The following is a 25,858-nucleotide window of genomic DNA, read 5'->3' on the forward strand; positions in this document are numbered from 1 at the left end:
TGTTTGGCTTCTGTGGGATTTTGTTTGTTTGGTTTATTGCGTGATTCTGTGTACGGATATATTCGGTATGTATTTTACTCATCGCATGCTGCTCAATAGGCACTAAACACTTTATTTTGCAGTAAAAAGTTGTCTGACTTGCTTTCATTTCAAATGAGTGTCCTCTTGATCTGTCCATCAGTTCACCTGCAGTGCGGATGACCTGAAGACATGTTTAAGCCGAGAGTTTAATATCAGCCCCAGTGATGTGAACGCATGCCACGTCCACAGCTCTAACTTCAACTACACCCTCTGGTCTCAGGACAGCCCGTGCAACAGTTCATCACCAACCTGCAATTTCCCGGAGGTGTGTCACTGTTCTCGGTTCAGTAATTGATGTATTCTCTGTGTTTGTTATTTTGTGGATGTCATTTTTATGTATTATCGCCAGTGATGTCATCAATTACATATGATGTAGTTTAAAGTGATGTATGTGTTTGTCTGTTCTTCTGTCTGCAGTACTTCTCATCGTGTGTACTGTTGAGTTTACTGGCGTGCTCAGTGTTCCTGCAGGTCAGCAGTATCGGGAAACTCTTCCTCATGCTCTTCATTGAAATCCTGTATGTGATCATTATCGAGGTGCCCGAGGTAACCCTGTTTGACAACGTTGACCTGCTTGTGATGGCCAATGCCATGTGAGTATCTACGTATCTGTCTCTCTCTACCTGTCTGTCTCTCTTTGCCTGTGTCTTTCACTTGTGCCTCTCTCGACCAGTCTTTCTCCGTCTGTTCTTTTGTGTCCGTCTCTCTCTACCCGTCTATCTTATATATCTCACTACTGCGCGTATACCTGTCACCAAGGGTGTGACTTTGGTTTGAGAAGTGGGGGGACACAAAATGGGGGGGGAAATGTTTTTGATCTGAATCCCATTTCCTGCATTGACAATGAAATAATGGATTTCCTGCATGAAGTGAGGATGGAGGTCAGCATGTGCTTACTAACTCAAAATCCCTTTGTTTTACATAGTTTTTGATTGGTTTAACTGGTTCAACCATGAAATCACACAGTGTTTTTATTGTGTAGCAAAAGTTGATGTTTATGAAGGGGTAAATGCGAGTATTAACTGAAAAAAGGAGGAAAAAAGGATGTTAACCTGAATCTGCGGTCAGGAGGCGACGCTTAACAAGGTTAAACATACCTAAACAACGACGTAGCAAAACCCTTTTCTATTGAACCTTAATTGTAATAAAAACAAGCTACTGTTAAAAGAACAAGGACTTATTCAAGGGCTAATAATAGTTTCACGTTAAACTCATTTATTTTAAAGAAAACCTGGCAACGCTTTAGATTACGGCCCGCAAACTACCGCATAACTAAACTACGCATAATATGTTTAATATAGCAATAATGTACCTCTACAGTACATATCTGTAGGTAACGGGGAACAATATGCAAAGTTTGGGTAATAAAGAAGAATTCAAAAATATTTATACGTCAAGTATTTTAAAACTAAGGGGTAACCTTGAACGTGGTATAAATGACCTGCAGTATGCTATACAACAATCTTAGCGTGAGCATACACTACATTTTTATAACAATGTACCCATAAATAAGCTACCTTGGATATTAAGTACAGGGTTCTTATTTAAGTATTATAGCAAACATGAAATAAGGGGAAATGATGCTCAAGCACGCTGACTGTCAACTGGAAATTTGACAGTTTTGACTTAAATCAATCAAATAAAAATGAATTCTTTAGGATTTTTAATCAGAAATAATAGATCTTTATTATGAGTTCGTTGGATGAGATTTAATGTGTAAAATGTGCAAAATCAATGTTGATATTTTGAGACCATAATCAAGTGTTTCAAAAGCAGTTTGATTTGAATGTTTATATGGCATGCAGGCATCCAAACGTGACATATTGTTTGTTCCCCTTTACCTACAAATATGTACTGAAGAGGTACGAGCTACAAGTAGTCACGCTGTAAATCGCTGCGGTACATTGCGGGCCGTAATCTAAAGCGTTATCATAACCACATTAAGTGGAACATTTCTTGACCTCTCTCCATCTGTCTGTATCTTTCTATCTGGTCTCTATCTCCTTGTGTCTATCTGTCTGACTATATGTGTATGTCTTTTTCTCTCTATCGGTGTATCTGCATGCCTCTTAACCTGTAACCTTTCTGCAGTCCAGTGGTAAGAGCGTGGCGCTAACAATGCCAAGGTCGTGGATTCGAATCCCAGGCGATTGCACGTACTTTGAAACAAATGTGTAGGATAATGCAATGTAAGCTGCTTTGGATAAAAGCGTCTGCCAAATGCGTAAATTAAAATGTAAATGTATGTCGATCTACCCGTCTCTCTGCGTGTGTTTATCTGTCACACTACCCGTCTCTCTTGAGCTCTCTCTATATCTGTCTTTCTATACCTTTTTTAATCCTTGCAGTCTGTCTCTCTCTCTACCTATGTGTCTGTCTTTATCACTTGCTATCTTTGTTCTTTTCCTCAGCCTTTCGCTCTATTAGCTTTAGCCTATAACTCTATGCGCTCATGTTAATGAACGCCCTCTTGAGTGGGTACTCGCTGATTTGGTTCAGGTCAGTTTAATGGAATCCATCGTGAAGATAAAGTGTTGCCTGTTGTGTTCTGACACATTTGTTTTTGTCTTTGTGTTCACAGTGAGTACATCAACGGAACAAGGTAAGATAAAATCAACAAATGGAAACGCTAAGCTGAAATAAATGACAGTGTACTGTAGCATGTTGGTAACTGATCCCTGTAAATGTGCATGAGCGTGTTCCTTGATGTTCTTGTGACATGGTTCAAATCACGTTCTTTGGATCATTATGCTGTATCATTTAAATGTGGATTCGTTGACATTTTGTAGCTGTGTGACTGACACGCGGGTTCCTCTAAAAATCGTGACGCCGGTGGTCATCACGGTCTTTGTATTGGCACTTTACCTTCATGCACAGCAGGTGGAGTCCACTGCCAGACTGGACTTTCTGTGGAAGTTACAGGTGTGATGTGCTTTGTTTTGCAATGATTACAATGATTTCACGTGATTATTTTCCTATTGAGATATTTTACTTGCCCATCTGTTGCATTTTGCCAGTCTCAAATGCATCGCTTGTAAGCTAGCTTAATAGCTAACAAAAGTCACATACCAAATAAAATGGTACTTATTTCATTGTTCAGTTTGTCAAACAGCAAGTGTAGACATTTTCATCATCTGTCTTCATAGGCCACGGAGGAGAAAGAGGAGATGGAGGAACTTCAGGCCTACAACCGTCGACTTCTTCACAACATCTTGCCCAAAGATGTGGCCGCACACTTCCTGGCCCGCGAGCGGAGGAACGACGAGCTGTATTATCAGTCGTGTGAATGTGTGGCTGTCATGTTCGCTTCCATTAGCAACTTTTCTGAGTTCTACGTAGAACTTGAGGCCAACAATGAAGGTGTGGAGTGCTTGAGACTACTCAACGAGATCATCGCTGATTTTGATGAGGTAGAGCGGATCTTCAAGAAACTTACACAATTTTAGGACTAGACTGGATTTAGATAAAGTTCACTACCATTCAGAAGTTTACGGACAATTTCGTATTCTTTCCACATATTGGAATAATAGTAAACTTATCAACTATGGCGTGACAAAAATGTAATTATGGGGATTATGTTTATAGAATTAATCAAAAGCATGTTATATTTTTGGCATTTTCAAAGTGAGAAAGTGTATTCTTGGCATTTTATCAACAAGCTTCTTGAGGTGTTACCCAGAAATGCTTATTTGGCTGGGTTTTATCTTCATCATTTAGTCCATGTCATCCATTTCAAGAACATAAATAAAAATAAAGCTTTGTTATCAATTAAATTAATATGTACATATGTAAGGTGTAATATTAATATGTATTTTACACATTCAGACATGCATGCCTTCGTATCAAAAGATTATGGAAAACATTACAGTCAAGTGACCTACATTTGCATAACTTTTCGAACAATTTTACAAACGCAGATTATTAATATCGTTTCTCTCCTGGAAGGAATCCATCATCTTTGTTTATTTCGCTCGCAGATCATTAGTGAGGATCAGTTCCGTCAGCTGGAAAAGATCAAGACGATCGGCAGTACATACATGGCGGCGTCTGGGCTTAATGACTCCACATATGATAAGGCGGGAAGGTCACACATTCGCGCTCTGGCCGACTACGCCATGCGCCTCATGGACCAGATGAAGTACATCAATGAGCATTCTTTCAATAACTTCAAAATGAAGATAGGTAGGAATCAGGCTTAGCCATATATCTTCTACAGCCCTGCATGTGCCATTTCAGAAGAAACCAATGCAATTCAACTACGTAATGCTGGAGTCATTTTATATCGGGTCATTACATTGATATGTATAGTTTTATTCATTGGTCTTTAAAGAGTTTGGCTAGTATATGTGTCTAGAGCGATTCCCAGAGGCTTCATTGGTTTAACTTCTTATGTATTTGTGTGCTTTAATGGTGTTCGTAAAAATGAAATGAATCTCATAACGGTTCATAAATTGTCCTGTAGGTCTCAACATGGGTCCTGTCGTGGCCGGTGTCATAGGAGCACGTAAACCGCAATATGACATATGGGGGAATACTGTGAATGTAGCCAGCAGGATGGACAGCACTGGGGTACCTGAAAGAATACAGGTGAGATACATACTTGTACTGGGTAGATACTTCAAGAACATAATTGTTGCAATAGCATACTAAGATGTACACATAATGCAAATCCACTACAGAAGTCACATTGTGTATTTCTGTATCAGGTCACAGATGACCTCTACCAGGTTCTCAACTCCTACAACTACACACTGGAGTGCAGAGGGGTTGTTAAAGTCAAGGGCAAGGGAGAAATGACAACCTACTTCCTGAACGGAGGACCCAACAACAGTTAACACTCAGCTTCTGACATTCAGAACATGTTTTTGACGATACAAAGAAGAGACTTCAGGGGCTGAGCCAGGCTGTTGAGCGGCAACTTAAAAGTACGTGTTCAGAGACAGCCCACACCTGGTGTTTTAGCGTTAGTCCTTTTGCACATTGAGACGTCCCGTAGGACTAACGGAGGGCTTCGCCACCCCCTTATTTAAGGTACGGAACAGCTCGGAAAGATAAATCATCCTCCGAGACCAAAGAAACAGGAATCTCAAGGAGTACAAAGCAGATTTTATCAAATCATTCTTCTGTTGCCAAAAGGAGTCGGAGAGACGCTTCTCAGCATGGATGAAAACTGCATGACTACACTGAAGCCTATATACCTGTAAAACACAGCTGTTTTATGTGTATATAATCCATCGGTGTATTTAAAGAGTGCTGTTCATACAGTCTTGTGCTGTTCAACACTATCAAGGTAGATAGAGATGTCACACTAAGCTAACACATGGGTAGATGGTTACGGTGGACACAGCAGCGCTATAAACCCTTTACGGTTACCCAAACTTTACTACGGCGACTGTGGTTTTAACTGGTAAGGAAGCTGAAGATGACAGTATTACTGTACAGTTTCTTCAGAGTCAAGATCTAGACCGCTTCATGGCGTGTCGCACATGTTTGCATTCAGACTCGCACAACCACACACAAACAAACAATCTGCTACACTGACGCGGGACACTTTTGTGGCTGTTTTTGTATTCTGAACATTTTATATTTTGATTCTGAAAGCCAAACTGTTAAAACTATTTTAGAGTATATATTTTGTACATTAATACTGTATATTAGAAGGATCTCTATAAACACCTATATGTGTGTGCGCGCATGCGTGTGGATATTTATGTGTGCACACACACGCTCCTAGTGGAACGCTACAATCCTACATATTTTTAACACTGGGGAACGTGTCTGTAAATGATTTTCACCCTTTGTCTCAGCATCCGTTTGGAGAAAAAGATAAGCTGGCCTTGTTACTAAGAATACGTTTGGCTTTTCTCCAAAAAAGGTTTCTGTATTCTGTGAAGTACGCTACAATGTAATTCCGAGTCGAAAATGGATTCGCGGAAGGTGAAATGGCAAGTGAGTGTTTCAGAACAGCCACAGTTGTTAAAACTTGGCAAACACATCTGCAAATATTGATTTTAGTCTCGGACGAGATTTGTTTCTATAGGGATATGCCATTTTTGCACTGCGGATTGACCAGCATTCCCTTCCCTCACAGATCACTCTGGGGGTATGACCCAATGAATGTCCATTTTCTCCAATGAGGCCTTTGTATGTAAAGGAGAGCTTCTACACAAATGTATACTTTTTAAAGTGAGGTATACATTTTTAACATTTTAGTTCATCACTGTAAACATTGCAAAGTACTTTCGGATTACAATATGATGTGCTGGATCTGTAATATTCTGCATATGCCGGTCTCAAGCTTGTGCTATCACAACTAAATGATATTTGGTCCTTTTCACATTTCTCAAAACTTGGACCCAGCCGGGCTTCCCTTCACCTCCGTCTATATTTTCGTCAGATCAGTGCCATTATCTTGCCATCGATTTTAAAATAAAAATCTGATTGAATGTTTTTATATGTCATGTCTTCATGCAATGTATTACGGCCTTGAATGCCAGGTGGTACTTTAAGTTAAAAACGAAAGGTGCGTAATTTCTGTGCCACTGGCTGCAAATAGAACAGCAAAGATGATGACCTGTCACAGATTCATGCCGTTGGTCTGTATGCTGATGCAAATAAACGGTTATATATTGAGTGTTTACATTTTTCAGAGGAAATCTACTTAAAAATGTCTCGCCGACAGATTGAAAAAAGGATTTTAACTCCCGACATGAAATGAAAAGACGCATTCAGATTTACTTTAATTATCAGTGTCATTCAAACTACTGAAGGAGGTTCAGGATTTCAAATAATTGCATATATTTTATTCTGTGGAGTAATGACATTTTCTATTCCGGTCGTAGAATTGTACAATTCTGTAGATCTGGGGATGTCTTTGCTTATTTATCGTGTCAAATGCAACGTTTTTCTATTACATTCAAATAAACCACTATTATATTGAACTGTATTAATGTAGTTTTAAGCATGAAAACAGTTGCAAGGCATCATTTTATAATTTTTGATTTAGGCCTACTATACAGTTTTCTTGAATAATTTTTTGCTGATAATTTTCATAATCATTTCACGTATAAATAATTTAAATCTCCTGACACGAACGGCAGTGAAACGACAACTGCAAGGCAAACTTATATTGCGTTTATAATGTACCCTTGTGTGCGGGGTGAAATGATGCGCCGCAACAAATGTCCAGTGGGTGGCAGCAAAGCGCCTTCAATTGACGTCTTCAGTCGCAATAACAGTTTTTTTAACGTGCTCATGTTTCCTACGCAAACAGCTGTGCGGTAAATATATTGAAATAATATAGTCGAACGAGTCAAAGAACGATATTATAATACTATTTTAGTTTCTTTACATCTCATTCATGTTCGTCGCTTTAAAAGCAACGCGGGAACAAAGAAAAGAAACCCCACAGATGCAGCTATCCAAGCATGTTCTCATTCACGTCATCTCATTACGCTTTCCCCGCTGGCTAACTTGACCTTTTTTATCTCAGAAATGAGCCCGTGAAGTGGCTCTTGTGAAAGACGTCCGATTGCGCTTGAATTTGGTCTCTGCGTGTGTCCGATCCGCTCAGTTTGACTGACGCGGGGTTATAACGCGTTGAAGAAAGGCCATTGTGTTGGGCGTGAGAATCGAATCTCGTTGACGATAAAAACAGCCTAATGGCCAAATGATTTGGGTTTGTTCCAGCGGACCAAAAGGTTGCAAAAACCCGAGGCGACTCGTGCGAGATGATAGAAATCAAAGGACCAACTCTCAACATCATTTATCAGCCTGATGGTGCACAGTAGTGTACGGAACTATAGATCCGCGGTAAACATAACAAGCTTAGAGACAAAAATAACATGCGTTATAAAGGAAATGTACAGGCTTTGACAGCTATTATTTTCGCATTCACTGCCTCACCTGGAACATTAGTTTCATTCGTCAATAATCCCTGAGCCAAATGACTTCTAATAACCATCATCGTCATCATCATCACCATTGTTAAACAGCTGCAATGATGACGAATGAGACTATGATGGTGTGCCCCAACTACATTTACATTTAGTCATTTGGCAGACGCTTTTATCCAAAGCGACTTACAGATGAGGAAACATTGGAAGCAATTATAACAAAATACGTAAGTGCATCAAACTAGTCCATTAAAGCCTAGCGCAGTATACAAAGCAACTACCTTTCATTGCTTGGTGAACGTCAATCCTTAACATATATGTGTTATATAGGAGGGACAGAGAAGGTGGAGGAGATGGCAAATATCAAAATAAAACAAATCACCAGGGAACGGAAAAGAAAGAGGCAGGAAATGTACCAACATCTCAAACAAGGCCAACCATGAAGAATGTTTGAGTGGTCTTGAGTAAAGATGCTGTCTGGACGGTGGTGTTCTGAAGAATTGTCATAGCTACCTCCATAAAAACAGCACTAATGCCATACATATACAATAAAATAATAATATGAATTTAGCTTCATTTGTTATAACCAAACACACAGTAAGTTAACTTCGGGCCAAGCGTGTGCGAGTCCAAAGAAACCGTCTATATTTGATCTCACGTGTACATTCTTATACATTGTCGAACGTAAACTGCTGAATTTATTTAAGAAACAAATGATTTAAACATGTAATTATACTTATGCTACTCAAGTGCACTCATCTATTTTTATTCTTCGTGGTGAGGCCTGCTCACAACATCCTACTTTATGTAAAATTAGATCTTGGCTAAGTTCTCAATGTCGTCACCTGATTTAGTAGTCAAATCAAATGTCTGTAAATGTCAATGGATCCTCCTAAATATTACACAAAGCACCTTTAAGACTAGAAGTATTGCGCAATATGACTTTAGAATCAAGTCTCGTCGTAGGTCATATTTACAAAATCACCATAAATGTCGGCTGTCTCTTCTGGTTCAGACAAATAAAGACATGAGACGGTATATTTATACAAATTCAAGAATTTTACTGATGGTTTTGTAACAGAGCTTCAGGGTTGAATACAAACAAACTGGCCCAGTTGCACTTAACCATAACTAACTGCTCAAGAGCGAAGGAGCTGGCGATCAAACTTGGGTGTTCTCTTTAAAATGCAAAGATGAAGCATTTGGAGAAAAAGTGACGGCTTCTAAGGTCTTTAAAAACAATCAACTGGCACTTAATCTGTCAATCAACTTTACAACCTGTCATTGGCATTATGAAAACAAAACCAGCCAGGTTAACAGAAACAGAATAAAAACATTTCCATTTACACTTTTGCAGAATTCTGTACCACATGGGAAGAAAACGGACACATTAATAAAGGCAGCATTCACTAGCTGTGGCTTTGAGGCAAAAGTGTGATTATATTTCCCTCAAAACCCACAGCATTCATTTGCAGGGAACACACCTGCAGGCAGCAAAGACATGCTTGATAAATAACACATCCGAGTATGCTTTCTGGGAGAAGACATTTGACTAATGACATTGAAAACACTGTGACTCTGAAATTAGGGCGGTCATGTGAAAGTCTATGACAAAATAAAACAGCCAGTACCTGGGTTTGTGCCTGTGTATGTACTGTGCAGAATCACATTTTGTGTAGGCAGTCTTCAAAACACCTTGCAATATGAACTGGCTTCAACATTCATAAAAAAAACAATTATAACGTGCACAAATGGTCTAAAATAACATCTTACAATGAACAGCTCACTCAGTGAGAACAAAGAATTCTGTTAACACTTACTCGTATACCTGCATGACTTAAATATGAGTTTTAATTTTTTTTGGTAAACTTGAAGCCCTGATGCCAAATAAAACAAACTCTGTATTATCAATAAACTGTATATAATTTTGCCGATTACTTGTTTAAATATTTCAAACATGAAACTTTTTGCCTGCTTAAGAACGGTTTGCAGTCATTTCTTTACCGTTGACCTCAACTGAATGTGAAAGCTCTAAAAACAGAAACGCAAGATTGAAAACCTGTGCAAACTCATTCTGTGAAACTCCGGAGTCTTTTTTCTTAGGATGGAGTAGTGACCGTTTCAGATGAGAGTTCTGTGGTGTTAGTTCATAGGTGTCAAACGTTGTAGTCCGAAGCTTTCCCCTGAGGTTGTCTCAAGTGGATCTGCAGTGTGATGAACGCTCCCACTGTCACATGGAAGAGGATCTGCCACATGTTACGAAGTTCATAAAGATACATGTTACACAGGCAGATCATAGCGAAGGACAGGAATGACTTGAAGTTCCTCCACACTGAGTAGAAGGCGAACAGGTAACACTAGAGAGAAATACACAAGGGGAAAAAAATGGTTCAGTAGAAAAGGTGTCTTCTGGGTTGCTTCTTTTACAGTATACAAATCTACATGATTTTCAAAAAGTAAGTCAATATCAAGTCAAAATCAATAGTAACATTGATGCTTGGCTTCGCATTAACAATATCGGCTGGCAGGGCCACGCTACTTCAATTCTTCAGATTTCACTTTTACACGACAGTGAGAATTGTGTGATGTATTAGCATTGGACGGTCAGACAGAGATGGAAAGCAGAGGAAATGAAACCTGGCAGATCGACAATAACTTACAGTCCGACCGCCGTCACTTACCTGATAAAAACATGCCGCAGTCCCCAGAAAGAAAGCAATTACGTAATTAAAATCTTCATCTTCGTTCTGCAGATGAAGCAAAAAGAGGGGAGACAGGATGCTGCGTTAAGGAGGGAACAAATTACAACAGGAAGCCCTGCGCTAAACCGGATAAATTACAGAGTGTCAAGATGTGATGGTTCACTTATCAGTGCAATATACAAAACAATGCAAAAACAATTTTATTTATGGAAGAGGAAAACACATTACATCTAAGTGCACTGCCTGACAAAATTATTCATGAGTACGGCTGCTACGCATTAGACATAATTGATTACATTACGATGGCGTATTTACTTTTAAAAGTAATGTTTGGTCCAATATGTAAATCAATAAAGTCTTCTATAAAGTGATGTGCTGGGCGCAGACAGAATTAGAATTATTATAAGTGCATGATTTAGTTGACCTGTAATACACTTTCTATTGCGTGGACTCCCCTCAGTAAATTGAGAGCTCCGCACAGGACGCTTAAGACGCAGGTGACGATACCCGCCAGCGTTACCGGCTCCAGTATATGAACAGGACCTGTTTAAAAGGAAAACGCAATTAAACAGTGTAAAATGCCTGATTTTTCTAATATGATGCTGTCATGTTCTATGTCATTGCTACTTGCCCAAGATAGAGTAAGAGCCCACCCACAAAAAACACATGTTTTGTCTATGACATGTGTTTTTACTTAACCATTATAAACCATATACGATACATTTTACATTTAATAGATTTTTAATGAACATAGATTTATGAAATGTAGTGAAGTTAAATGTATGCAATATGCCCGACTGATATGGGTTTTTAATAGCCGATACAATAATACAAATGTGGCCAATAAGAGGCCAATATAATACAAATACAATTAGACAAACAGAAAATTGGTGAAACTAAACAAACAATTATTTTCTATTCTGTGGCTAGTTAGTAGCATGTGGTTTAGCATCAAAACAGACTCCAAAGTCAAATATGAAATCATGAAAAAAGTCAACAAATTGTTTATTTAATACAATTATTAAATAACAAAATGTTGATATAAATTCATAATATTAATATAAATGGATTAAAATATATATATAATTAGCCACTAGCCAAATTGATAAACAAACACACAGGTTAACTTTGGGCCAGGGGCGTGCCTATGATGAATCCGTATATTTATTTATTTATTTATTAACTCATTTGGCAGACGCTTTTATAATGTATATAATGTGGTCAAGTAAGATTTTTCCAAAGTAAAACACTTATAAAGTACAGATACTTGGCAGAGTTAACAATATTCTCCTGTCGACCTCTGCTCAGGTCCCTCTTTTGCCTTTTTTTCACCAGGTAAACAAAATGTGGTCTGATCACTTTAGAAAGTGAAAGCAAACATCTCATCATTAAGTCACATGATCTGAGGTTTAGGTCCAAGGCACAACGACGTAGGATGAATTTGAATAATATTATAGATTAAAGGGACTCACACGCATATCGATCGACAAATCCATTACAGTGAAACTGAGGAAATCAAAGTCTTACTGTGTGTTCACACCGAGCGCGAATGAGGCGTCAAGCGCGAGTGATTTACATGTTAAGTCAATGTAAAGACGCGATAGACGCGCTTGCGGCGCGAATAGCGCGAATGAGGCGGCGCGAATGACGCGAATGAAGCGAATGACGCGAATGAAGCGAATGACGCGAGTTGAAAAATCTGAACTTTGGCGGAAATTCGCGCCGCGTTAACCAATCAGGAGCCTGCTTGAGTAGTGACGTAGACGACGTAGCGAGCAGAGGCAGAAATAAAAAATGGAGGACACGCTCATCTCAGTGTGTGGACACCCGGAGCTATATGATACGTGTTCATAAAAATAGGAATAAAAAGGATCTTGCTTGGAAGAAAGTGAGTGAGGAGGTCGGAGAATCCAGTAAATTGTAAAAACATTTTCGTGAAGCGAATTTCACTCGCGAATGACGCGAATAGCGCGAATGACGCGTTTTTCACGCGCGAATAGCGCGAATGACGCGAATGAAGCGAATGACGCGAATGACGCGAATGAAGCGAGTAAACACAAAATGTTCAAGCGTCAAACTACTCGCGAATAGCGCGTTTTTGACGCCTCATTCGCGCTCTATGTGAACACACAGTTAGGCACTGCGTACAAGATCAACATGAATGTGGTAAACAACCGAACGTTTTTATCTTTATTACAAAGAGACCATGTCTGATCAAATATATAGAAAGACGGCTACTAAGGTTGGGATGTGTTGCAGGCCAGCCTCAGCTAAAGAAGTCAAGAACATTAGGTTCCATAAGAAGCATGGAGTCTAGCAAGGAAAATAATTAAATGATCATGTTTAAACCTTAAACGGATGGACACAGACAGTGTGTTCCTTACCTATGCCTTTATATCTAGACTGCTTCTGTTGTGAGAAGCCGTTGATTGATCCAATGTCCACTGCGGACAGCTGATAGGGAGGTCGAAGCTTGATCTCAGTTTGCATGTCGGCAAGGTTAACCTTTGTGGAGAGGGAACGTGGGCTGTTGTAACGTTGCTTGGTTTTTCGAATGAAGTTATCTGTGAAAACCATAGAAACAGGACACGGAGTAAATGCTTCAATCAAAACCGACTTTGCTGCATTTCAAATCATTCTGATTACAAGAGCTTCAGGCATTTCTGTTTTTTTTCCAGGTCAAAGATCAAGTGATGAATGTGATGATTTCCTGTGATCATGAGGACAGTGAGTGTGATTGTGGCTGTCTATCCTATGAACTCACCAAACTCGATGAAAGAGAACGGTCTCAAAGCGCTGTTGATCCTCTTTTGGTCATATGTGACAATGAACTCCCGCTGAAGTTCATCCAAGAAGCTGAAGGCCAAGACATTGGGATAGTTTTCTGTGCAAACCATCAGGTACCCCACTCCAAGAGACCTTGTGAAACTATAGAAAGCAACACAATTTACTATTTTAATGATCCTTTTATCAACATAATACTGATTGACAGTGACTTTTAGCATCTATTGCAACTGAATTCAACTCTGATGAATTCAGACCTTAGAGATGAGAACATGACTATTTTCACTTAGCACAAAGTCACAAAAACGCTTTGCTTTTCTTTGTACTCCGTTTCAGCTTATAGAAATTCAACATCGTTGTCATTGTGTCTCTCCATGTTAAGGCCTGTTTGGAGATGAAACAAGAGAGAGCTGACTCATTTCTGCCTACTTGAATACAATGCATTTAAATTAGGCCTCAATCAAAGGGAACTTCACATTTTTCATCAGACATGCTGCCAAAGTAAAAGCCCTGTCATAATTTACTCGCAGTCATGTAATTTCAAACTCGTATGATGTGTTGTAATTGGTCACATGACAAACAACCAATAGAGAACCAATATTTGACACCAATATTCAAACAGTAATGAAATTTGAAAGCTGTGACTGAGGCCATTTGTGAAAGACCTTAATCTCATTCAGTTTCTCGAACCGAGATGGACGTATGACGTAGTATTTCTGTGCTTGATACACTCCCATAATACTCCCACTTTTTCGAATGTAGTCTGGATCTAGAGATCTGAATTCCCGGCATTAAATTTTTTGGATAAAAGACGGTAGCGGTCGGAAACTCTGGTACTATAGACGGGTGCAAACTCCCGACATCCTTCTATCTGACCACATGTTGAGCCTGATCTGAGGACTGTGTGATGCATGTGCTGCGCGCGTGGACCAGTTCTTAGCTAAATTTGCATGCGTCAGCCCCCAGACAGAACGGGCAGGTGGCCGAGTGCACCTTAGATATGAGAGAGGGTTCATTTTATTTAGAGGGTCATCAGGACATTTCTTGAATGGACGTTATTCTGCACGAGCTAGCTGTAACCCAACAGGTTCCGTTTATTCATATTTGCATGTAGATTGAGTGAAAGACGGTGTATTTAATGTATTTAAATGATTTTTCTACTGTATTGACAGTAAAATGCAAGAGCAATTTTGTTTTTTATGTTTGTTTGTTCGCAGCATTTCAGTGATGGATGTTATATAAATGGTGGATATAACGTTGGATTTGGAGATCGTTTGAATCTGATAGATGCCGCGTCTCAGCACTAAAAGATGCCGGAAATTAACTGCACGCGGTAAGTCAAACTAAGTCATATGTCTGTTTTGTTGGCAACCGGCGTGTTCGTGCATAATGTAAAAACACAAAGGGATTAACGCGATGATGTATTGTGTGCTCGTGCCGTAGTACCGTCCCCCTGCCTGCCTCCAGCAGCTCGTCTTTTTCAGGAAATAATCGTACAGCTGTATCTCTCTTATATAAATTTGATCAAACTAAATACATGCGACGTATGCAATACCACTGTAATGGTACTCGAGATTAATATGAGATCGGCAGAAACTGCGTGTGTTACCCGATCTTTAAACAAACATAAATCTTTGGTCATTCTCTGACTTTGTTGGAACACAGTAAGCCTGCAGAATGAAGGGCAACTACACGTCATACTAAATATGTCAAATTGCCTTCAAGAAAAGTATCAGTACATTCAGGAAAGTTTAATAGATTACAAAAAAAACTATTTCGGTTTAGACCGAAGGCACTCCGTGGTGCATCCGTATGTCCCCATTCTACTTGAGGTAGTCGAGGTTTATTATTTCCACAGTTATATTTCAAGGTACAAATGAAACGGCAATGATTATTCTTCTTAAGAGAAATAAATCTTAATTTTATAATATTTTTTAAACAAAAAAAAAGAGAACCTCAATGACATATGGGGTGGACAAATGCGACCTCCTGAGAATGAATCCGAAATCCTGGCCTGGCCAGGACAGGACGCCGCCGGGAAAATCGGCACGGATGGTCACCCTACATTACATTGAATACTCACTTGATATTGTACAAGCCAGATCTGAGCAAGGAGCGGTCAGGAAACTGGCTGAGCTTTTTGGAGAGAGCCTTGAGATTTTTCTTCGTCTCCTGAAGTCCTTTATCCTGTTCATGGTCCGTGGAGGCAGAAAGAGGCAGACCATCCCTCACTCTCACCACAGACGCAAACAGGACCATAGACATTTTACACTAAACAAGTGGACACCTGTAGAAACAAGACAAAAAATATGACTTACATATAATACAAGTAAAACAATAATATCCTATACGATTTAGCAACAGAATAAATAGAAACGTCGTGTATACGACTATGCCTTGTTGTATACAACAATAATGAACAGCACTTTCGATTTAAAGTGCACTTAAAAGTCAGAAAATTCAATAATTGTGTTACATTCGACTCCATACAGAGTGATGAACTGATGACATTCTCCAGGTAAGGCTAAGCTAGCAACATTAGCACGTTTGTTGACAGCTGCTAGCTATCAGATGGGTTGATGGTCTCGTGCACAGATTAAAAACAGAACCTAGTTATACAGGTTTATTTGACTCTTTTAAATTAAATAAATAAAAACACACATTGCGTTTATCAGGACTGTAATAAAGTTGAGTGGATGCAACTGCTACCATAGCAAAGCAGTTAAGTTAGCTTGACATTGTGCGAATATTGCTGCATTCATCCTCACTGTTGGATGTACGTACGTACCTACTGACAACGGTCCATTTAAAACATGGAAACATCATAATCCTTATCGTTTTATATCGTTAATAAACTGTCATTGTTGATGAGCTCTTCCCGCAGGTCTCATCATGGTTTCGCTAACGTTCGACACGACTTCGGCTCAGTTCGACCGGTGTTCGGATGATTTCGGGTGGGCTTCGCCGTTGTTCGGCTCTGACGTGGTCTGCGCGACGTGACTTTCGGAAATGCCGTCTGGGATAACTGCGCAGAAGCCATATACTGTATACAGTAGCTTATAGACACCTATAGATAAATGGGAATTATTATGGGATCTAAATAATCCAAAATAAATTAGCACCGTTATATTTTAGCATCTTCATTTAGTCACTATTTTTAAACTAACTCATGGCATTTTATGAATCTGTTTTAGAAAGTTTCAAAGATTTCCATTTCTATTTTATCAATTTAATAACATTGAAAGGGTTATTAATATAATAAATTAAAGGTATAGCCTAGCTTCAGATCAAACGGGTTTTACAATAGTTTATTAATTATTAAATATGAATTAACAATGCTGTTGACTATATTGGAAATATGGGTATCACATGTGTGTATCAGTGTATAATTGTCTTTTTAATGTTTGTTTTTTTTCGCACAAAAGGATTTAAATAGAAACTCAAAGTACACTGACTTGCATTTTATAATTCTGTCTGTGTCAAGCACAAGAATAGCCTATGTTGAATCACCTTGATCCTTGAAAACGAATTGTTCAGCTTTTTCCCCATAACTGTTTTAATTCCTAGGATGAATCCAAGAGGTGCTCAGTTTAAAGTGACCTTTTTAGACCTTTTAAGTGACCATGCATAATTTTTAGACATTTTAAGTGTCCAGCTTAAGTTTTGAATGCATGGAAAGATGTCAGGAGACATGCTGTCATTCATACTGAGAGGACGTGGTGTGATATAATGACCGACCTGAGCTTTGGTCAAAACTCTTGAGGAAAAAAAAAAAAGCATTTAGAAGGATACTGACCTCACAGCGGTGTTAAAAAGCACAGACCCACTACCAAATCCAATTAAATGTACAAAATTACCAAATAATTACATTTGTTTCTGTTATTGCTGAGAAATACTGTAGGTTTTTCCACTTCTGCTGCCATGTCTATGAAACAATGGGGAAAATGAGTTAGTATGGATTTTGTGGCAAGTGCCGCACATCATTTTTATTACTGCTTTCAGAGCGTGAGCGGAGAAAAATCATTATTCCTACCGAAAAGATAATGGGGTTTATTTACACCATTGACTGCTGGTACTGAGTTTGTTTCAGTGGCTTGTATGATTTCCTTGCTGGTGCTATTAATTTTATAGCCGCAGACGGACTCTGAACAGCAGGACTGGAGCAAAGTATCAAACCTCGGGGCACATACCACTAAAGATCTTTCACAATATGTTCCGTGACATTTGGCATAAAGGATTTGGAAAATTTTCTAGGCTAACGTTACACAACCAAACATCTACACATATGAATAGTTTACAGTTCATCCCTTGCATTTTCAATATGACAAGCAGCACACCTGTCATTAAAGGTTTTAACTTCATTTTGGCATCAAAGGATTTGCTTATTATTAGATTATGACAGGATGAGACTTATTTATACAGAAACTTGTAAGAAAGGCATGATCAAATTATACTTTTTAGGGTTTGGTGCAACAGATTTATCAAACATTATATTTGTTGGGCTTCTCCTGTACCTACTTTGACAGCATTGGTGTTAAAAGAGAGCCGGGGAAGACTTATTTTCTTCTACGTTTTAATAGCGTTGATATATCACTGTACTTCTGGAAACTTGTATCTCCATATTTTGTCTTTTGTTGCCATAAATCATTACTATTAGTCACCCTTGATGTTTGTCACTGGGTTTTGCAAACATCTAACCAATAAAAAGGATGAAAAAGTGCTTGTCAACTTTGACAACACTGTTTTAATCGTTCAAAATATACAGTGTTTTTTCCATGTCCTGATAAACAGCATATTTTAATATCCAGGGTTTTGGAAGGACAGCGACAATAGCCTTCTCATTTTTACTATGATCATATCTACCACAGTTAGAAAACTATACCTACAAAATGAACCGTACATCTTGCTCAAATCTCTAAACTTCTTTTCTTTGTTGGCTTTTTTACAACAACCCCTTTAAAATTTGAAATATTGGGTAAAACCTTTATTATAAGTGTGTTTTGCCTGGAAAGAAAAGTAGGAAGTCAAGGGAAGTTTACTTAAAACTAGGGCTATATTTGGACTTACTGCAGAGAATTGTTTACCAGGGCCGAATGAAAAACAAATTAGCTGTCTGCAGGGCACACAAAGTCAGCAAACTAGCCCACATTCGTCCCTTGGTATTGAAGAGCAACAGAGCTTTGTGCTATATGTGCTGAAAATGCTTAACTAGATTTTAACATTAGCTAAAGAAAATGTAAGTGCTGCCTGCCTTTGCAAAACTCAACTGCTTTGATGCCAAAGCTTTCGGCATTTCGCATTAGATTGTTGCTTATTGGCAATCCTAGATATAGCTAATACATAATGTATACTTTTTACCACACGTAAACCCCAAATTCACATTTTACTCCAATTCTATCCGCACACGCTGATAAACATTACAGCCCAACCTACTTTTCATTGAAAAAAGCTTACTACAAGAAATCCAACATTCATGCATTTCACAAGTAATTTCGTCAATGTCAATCCATACTATTTTCATTACATTAAAAGTGTACATGGAATGATGACAATGTCTTTCGGGGGGAAATGTATGACTTTTATTTTGCATTGTGTTCACCAATACAGCAAAACTGTACATATGGCTGGGCACAAAAAATGACAAATGCGACAGTGACTTCTTGGCATTATTGTGTTAGCTCTCACATCCTCCAAACCTTTGGGATAAGACAAAGCAGAATGTTCTACAACACAATCATTTGATGGAACCAGATGAAGGCGTACGACCATCCAAGCATTGCAGTAAACGCCAATGAACGAATGAGCTATGTCTCTGCAGCACTGGCAGGCAGCAAAACAAATCTCATTATTTATTTTGGACCACAGTTGACATGTAGTCGAGTGATCCATCAATTCTATACAGACTGCCTGTCCGTCTCCCTCTTTTACGATCGGCTTTGTGATATGAATTCAATGCCACTTTACCCTTATAGACACAATTTTGAACTTGACCCCATTATCTTGGATATAACTGACATCTACACCTCCTTGGCTCCTCATGTTTTATTCAATTCCTATAGCAAGGAAATGTAAACTGAATTCCCGTTCTGTGATTTTTTTTCTGTTCCGTCTCCCGAAGACACATGTAACCAATTCATAATTTGACGACATGAATAGTGAACACCCAAATGCAAATTACAACACGCGGTAGCTCTCCTCAATTGTGTTTTGCTTTCCCTGAGAACCTTATTCATAATGAAACGAACCAAGCCTCTGAATTATACAACAAAAGTTAGAAGAGCATTAAATATGTATACTGCCTCGAGCAGGGAGTTTTCTGCACACGGTAGTTCAGTTTGCCACCGAGATCGGTAAGGGTCGCACTATCAGTACGAGACCCAGCACCTGGCGGACAACGAGTAAAACAGAACATCCAGCAATGTATCAACCAGTAAGAACTGTTAAATCAGCATCGCTCGACAAGACTTAAATGAATAATCTCCGTCCTGCGTGAACCAAGATACTAAATCTATCCTATAATGACCTATGGCTCCCATTATCACCTACAGTTTCCATTTGCATGCGTATATGAAGAAATGTTCATGTGTATTAGAGATACAGGGTTGCATTGTAAATCAGGAAGGGTGGGAAGTTAGACTCAGCTGCACAGTACAAATCACATCATAATCTTTGACATACGCAAAATGTTAATTTACAGTAGGCCAACGTGAATGAACAAACAAACAGACATTTTTGGAAACATTTTTTTTGGCATTTTCTAGTTTTTCATTTCATTTTATTCTTTTACAATCGACAATGAATTTTAGTACAGTAAAAATAAAAACTTGAATACATGTCCTTTGTTGTCTTTTGGCCCTAGCGTATCCCCCAAAATATTGTCAAAGACGCACTGCACGGTTTGGACTACAGTTATCCAAACTCATAAGGCCACAAAGTTGAGCTACAACTTTCTTCAAAAGCCATGATGTCATACAGCATTTTTTTACAAAAATATTTGCAGATACGATTGTACACATTATTCCTTTTTACTGGAATGGGAGTAACGGCAATGCATCCCAGGGATATAGCCGGGTTTCCCTACCCGACACACGTACGGGACCCTGGGGTACGAGGGCCCAGTATTGCATAGATTTCAGGAGTAGATTTCAGTAACTGAAGTCACAGTATTTGGGAACAGTTTCACAAAACATCAGAGGAAATAAAAATAAAACGAAAAGTAAAGTCCCTTAGTGGCCTGACGGTTGTACATTGGTATTACAAACATAAGGGCACAGCTTTATAAAAAAATAGGTTTTCAAGTCTGTGGCATCAGTGCTAGGATGTCCCTGCCCAAGTCACAGTGCAATGATAGGCTCCTCCTACGTACAGGACCACGCCCCCACGGTTAGAGCTCCTCCTTCCGTTTTCCCACTTTCTCCTGGTCCCGGCCCCTGAGCTGTTTCATGAAACCTGTAAAACCAGCTTCCTGCAACGCGTAAACATGAGATAATATGAGAAAATGAAACAAAATTGACAGTGTTAAACAAAAAGTATTTGGACAATAAATGTTTTTTATAAAGGTTGGGATAGTTTTAAACTTTAATGTTACTTTTGACGACTAACCCAGACTGGAAATCTGGGCAAAAATCTGCATAAAAGTCGGGTAGTGTATTTCAGGCTTAAGGGGCGTTGTCAGACACGACGGGAAGTGGATAATGTGTACATTTACAAAAAGGTTATTCCATATGCCTGTGTTGCAAGTTTTTATTAAATAACACACAATAAATAATCATACATAAGCCTGAAATACACTACCCGTTTCTTATGCATATTTAATAAAGCCTAAATAAATCCTCAAAAAAAAAAACGTATGAAACATGCGAAACATGGCGACACCTAAAGAGATCGCTCTGCACACATATAAACACACAACGCATCTGCAGGTATAGGTTTGTATTTGTCTTTGTTCGAAAGTCATTTGTTGCCGTAATACTAATGAATGGTGGGCGTTAAATATGCGAAACGCATGCGAATGTCAGCCACTGCTCTGAGCTCCGCTATTCTTCTCACTATCACATATGTTTGCACAGGAGAACATATGTGTGTACTTTCTTCCGCACTGGAAACTCTTGTCGCCGAGTCAAATTCCTTGTGTGTTTAAACATACTTTGTAATAAAGCTCCTTTTGATACAGCAGAGCATGCCTATGGTTACTCGGTGTCAATCATCACTGTTTCAGATTTTGCAAACAAACACGTAGTAGCGTATGACTAGATAATGGACGTGGTAATACGCAGACCTAAACAGAGGCGCGCAGTTACGAGGCTACACACTTGCCAAAAAACGTCATGCCGTCAGACTCAAAAGGATTAAGTGAGAGTCTCTTCTGCACATCCATGTTTGTTTTGTTGGTCATGGGAGCAAAGAAGCGCGTGTTTGTTGCGTTCGGAAACACTGCTAGTATGTGATACCTGTTGTGTAGTGTATTTTAGCCTTAACCGTTTATAAAGTCGGCAAGTGTATGATGCCTAGTTTTTAAAAATCTGTTCAGATTTTAAAAGTCTTGTAGTGTATTCCAGCCATTAGGCTTTGTAATGTGGTCAGCAGTTATAAATGGGGTATTTTAATAATGGATTAGAATGCGGCTCAGCCAATCAGAAACGAGGACCAGAACTGACTGTTTTATAATGTATCTTTTTAAAAAGGAAATTATGTGTAACGCATAACACTGACTGTAAATGTGTATTTTAGGTCAGTAGACTAGTTTTCTTATCTGGCAACCCTGACAATAATGGTCCTATATTTTAAGTGTAGTTCTCCAAAGAGTGCCACTGTTTTAAATACACATCGCTTGTGTAAAAGAACAACACTTACCCCTCTTTCCCCATTGTATTTCTCACTGAATTTGCCATAGTTGTAATAGTTGAATGTCGGGTAGCCCTCAATCCCTTCCTGTTTACACAACTCGTGATTCTGTCCCTTTGTGCAGTCGACCGCAGCATACCCAATCTGTAAAAAAACAAAAACTATTAACACAAAATACACCCTCAACAGAATGTTCTGTGACTTGTAAAGTGCATGTAATACTATTTCAATCCAGTGGTGTACTGAACGAGCATACGTCATGGTATTTCATCACATTGTACTTTAAGATACTCCAGAGAATGGCATTACCGTGGTAACACATTCGTATTTTTGTATTTGTCTGTTATTGTATCCACCTATCCATTTGGAACTTAAAAAAAAAATGCTTAGCAAAAAGATAAAACTGTGAGTTCTGGATTGTAGGATGTAGCTTGTGTGGTAAAGAACTATGCTGCATGTCTGATCATGGTAATGTTGTTTACGCTTCTTAATCCCTTAAGACCCACTGAGACAGCCAAGCTCTGGGGAAAATCTAGACAGCAGAGAAAATGCTGCATACATGACAAACATATTCAAACAAACTAACTATATGAATTCAAACAGTTTAGTAAGGGATTAGCTGAACCCTGCTTTGAATCTCTAATGGACTCATTTATAGACACTTCATACATTGGTCCATAATCCATAAGACTGCATGGCAGTGCATTTGAATTCGCTTATGAATAAAATTAAATTCTGATATGGCAAAACAACATAATGACATCAACGTTTACAAAAAACTAAATATATTTTGTTCTAAGTAGAAATTTTAACGTGCGAGAACGTAACTGTGAAATCTAACAGCACATCTGCTTCGGCACTGAAGGAGCCGATTCGCTCTCATCCCTACGTCCCCGAATTTAGCAGCTTTTTCCAGGGTAATGAAAAATGAGTAATACACTCCTGTCGGAAAAAGCTATTCAAAGCAGGGTAAGAAAAAATATAGCAAACAAGCAAATATAAAAACAAGAGCAGAGATTTATGTTCGGGATATCTCAGGACGGCAGTTAGTGAAACATAAACAAATGAACCATAAACGTCTCTTGACGAATAGCACATTTCAGTCATTATGACTGAAAAAAGTGTAGCTGTGTATTTTAGTCCTGTGGACCTGTGTTCATTGCAGTTTATCACTCAAAGGTGAAATCAAAGTGCCCTGCCTGCAGAGCTACACAATATTTATCTTTATGGCAGGCGTGTTTGACAATCTCATTGCAGTGTTTTTGCTGTTCTAATGACATAAATCCATCTAGTAAAAAACGATGCTGCATTGTGCCGAAATCACTCGAGGTTCTGATGCTCAATGATTTTAGCAATAAAAAAAATTTGTAAATAAATGTGTAACCTACATTTCACACAGAAATCCACTGAAATGCTACATACATACATATATATATATATATATATTTTAGGGATGTCAATTGTGATTGATCATATCCAGAAAAAAAGTTTGTGTTAACATAATATATGTCTGTGTACTGTGCATATTATTTTGTATTTACAAACACATACTGTACACAGACATACTGTACTTAAACACAAACCTTTATTTTGAATGGGATTAGATGCGATTTTGCATCGCTAATAAATTCAGAATAAACATTATCGGATCTTCCAAGATTACACGCTTCCCCTGGAGGCTGATTTGAATGTTCCCCTTATTATTCAGTCTTGCCATTGATAGGAGAAAATGGAGAGGAAAGACGGTGTTTATTCAAAGTTTGCCGGCCAATTCTGGTATTGATCCTCATGTGCTAGTGGTGGAAAACCCTCCTGACACTTGACTGATCTCGCTATAACCTCACCAATAAGTAGATGTAAGCAACATAAGACTCGTGGCCTGTGATTTTGTGCTTACACAGGGTGGTTTATGAGATGAATGAGGTCAAAAAGTCATTCAGAAAGGTACCTTAGATCTTTTCAGAGACATTAATAACCAGCCTTGGAAAGAAATAAGACGGTTCGATACAAACAGGAAATTAAACAATCTGTGAACTCATGAATATTACAGTAGAAACTAAAAACGTTTTTTTTGCATTCCGTGGCATTAACAACAAAAAACAACTACACACACTACTAGTTATTATTTTTACAATTAGACAACCTGAGCATGTTTTTACTTTCTACGAAAACAATGTGCTAATCGTAGGACAGATAAAAGAGAAGAAATGTTGAAGAAAAAATTGACCATGTTTACTAATTCATGTGCAGAAAGGAAATGAGCAATAATGAAACGCAGGAAGAACAGTGGAACCAGAAAGACATAATAACATGTTAAATGGAACCAGATCCACAACCCTTCCTTCCAACATAAACAAAACTTAACTTTCAAGGTATTCATTGTTTGAGTGTCGCAGTCACAATCATTTGCAGATTTGGGTCTGAGATGAGGGCATGGACAAGATCAGTCCTAATGCAAGCTTTCTGTAGAATTCCTTTGATGTACAGATGAATTAAATTAGGTGGACAAGTCCTCAAAACTCAAAGGCTTTGTTAAATAGAAGAAATGTAATCTTTCTGTCTACCAGACTCAAATGAATATAGTTGTTTATAATCTAAACCGCAAAATTTGATTTTTACAAACATGCATTAGACCGCATTTGTACATGAATTGAAATGCGAATTAGGATGTTTGTATTTCATGTTTTACAAAATGCAATGCATATGTAACAGTAAATGCACAATACTGTCTACAGCTGTGTCTGAATTTACTCATGGATAGAAAGCGATGGTTGACAAAGTAAAGTTTTAAATGTGACCCTGTTTGTGAAAACCATAATAACTGAATTATGAGAAAACAAGCATCAATATTTGAACCATTCATTTCACTATGGTTTCAATCTTTGACATGGCCTAACTTAGTCAATATTAAAGATATCCAGTTTCACAGAATATTCTTTACATTACGTAGAATCATTTTATGCAGTAAACAGTAAATTATAGAAAAAAATGACTTTAGCTGGGTTTTTACAGACTCACAGATAGTTGAACGGGGAACATATTGGATAGCATGTTCATACAGTGATTAATGCTGTTGTGTAAAGTGTTAACACGCATACACTGTCCCCCTTAGCAAGCGGATCGCAAGGTACCACCCAAAAATCCCACCATAACAAATCAAGAATGAAATATGCGGCTCTGTTTTGGCCCCCTCTGCGTATAGCTGTTCCTCAACCTTGATCAATTTAAAACACTTTGAAGAAAAAACTAAACAAAAACAAGTTACACTCTAATGACTTTCTATGATTGATCAATGCGGTCATTTCTGAGTACTTGAGCACATCATTAGCATAGTGCAAAACCATACAGCTCGCAGAACTTTTATGCACTTAAGAGATTGTACATGTGGAAAATTACAAATGTGGAAAAATAACTATGAATTAAACGGCTCATTGTTTGGGAAACCAGCAGATGGAGCTTTCTGAACAGAGCTTTTATTCTTCTAACAAACAATATCTGTTTTTAATAATATCTTAAGGGGCGTTAGCTAGAAATAAAGGTCAAAAAGAACCT

General features: G+C 38.4%; 3 protein-coding genes across 5 annotated transcripts in view; 1 reads left to right on the top strand and 2 right to left on the bottom strand.

The window, feature by feature from the left end:
- The window catches only part of adcy5 (adenylate cyclase 5), a gene marked incomplete at its 5' end in the record, with an annotated part of 60,007 nt that extends 53,294 nt beyond the window's left edge, over positions 1-6,713 (top strand). For all 3 annotated transcript variants that reach the window (XM_079463757.1, XM_079463758.1, XM_079463759.1), the window contains 8 exons: positions 182-346; positions 499-674; positions 2,663-2,683; positions 2,871-3,003; positions 3,228-3,491; positions 4,059-4,263; positions 4,544-4,668; positions 4,788-6,713. In XM_079463757.1, the coding sequence (XP_079319883.1) occupies positions 182-346; positions 499-674; positions 2,663-2,683; positions 2,871-3,003; positions 3,228-3,491; positions 4,059-4,263; positions 4,544-4,668; positions 4,788-4,916 (1,218 nt within the window). In that variant the 3' untranslated portion in view covers positions 4,917-6,713. The remainder of the gene's footprint in view (positions 1-181; positions 347-498; positions 675-2,662; positions 2,684-2,870; positions 3,004-3,227; positions 3,492-4,058; positions 4,264-4,543; positions 4,669-4,787) is intronic.
- Positions 6,714-9,011: 2,298 nt separating this feature from the next.
- Positions 9,012-16,472, bottom strand: sec22a (SEC22 homolog A, vesicle trafficking protein). The gene is made up of 7 exons (XM_079464563.1): positions 16,251-16,472; positions 15,546-15,749; positions 13,443-13,606; positions 13,063-13,242; positions 11,103-11,221; positions 10,658-10,723; positions 9,012-10,333 (listed from the first exon to the last, which is right to left on the bottom strand). Exons 2-7 carry the CDS (start codon positions 15,725-15,727, stop codon positions 10,133-10,135), a joined length of 912 nt encoding a protein of 303 aa, XP_079320689.1. The 5' UTR covers positions 15,728-15,749; positions 16,251-16,472; the 3' UTR covers positions 9,012-10,132.
- A 2,549-nt stretch (positions 16,473-19,021) lies between these two features.
- Positions 19,022-25,858, bottom strand: part of pdia5 (protein disulfide isomerase family A, member 5) — a 39,777-nt gene continuing 32,940 nt past the window's right edge. The window contains exons 16-17 of the mRNA XM_079464685.1: positions 22,316-22,450; positions 19,022-20,927 (exon numbers count right to left, since the gene is read on the bottom strand). Of these exons, the coding sequence (XP_079320811.1) occupies positions 20,847-20,927; positions 22,316-22,450 (216 nt within the window). The 3' untranslated portion in view covers positions 19,022-20,846. The remainder of the gene's footprint in view (positions 20,928-22,315; positions 22,451-25,858) is intronic.

The sequence above is a fragment of the Barbatula barbatula genome, assembly GCF_947034865.1.
Source record: "Barbatula barbatula genome assembly, chromosome: 9".
Classification (NCBI taxonomy): Eukaryota; Metazoa; Chordata; class Actinopteri; order Cypriniformes; family Nemacheilidae; genus Barbatula; species Barbatula barbatula.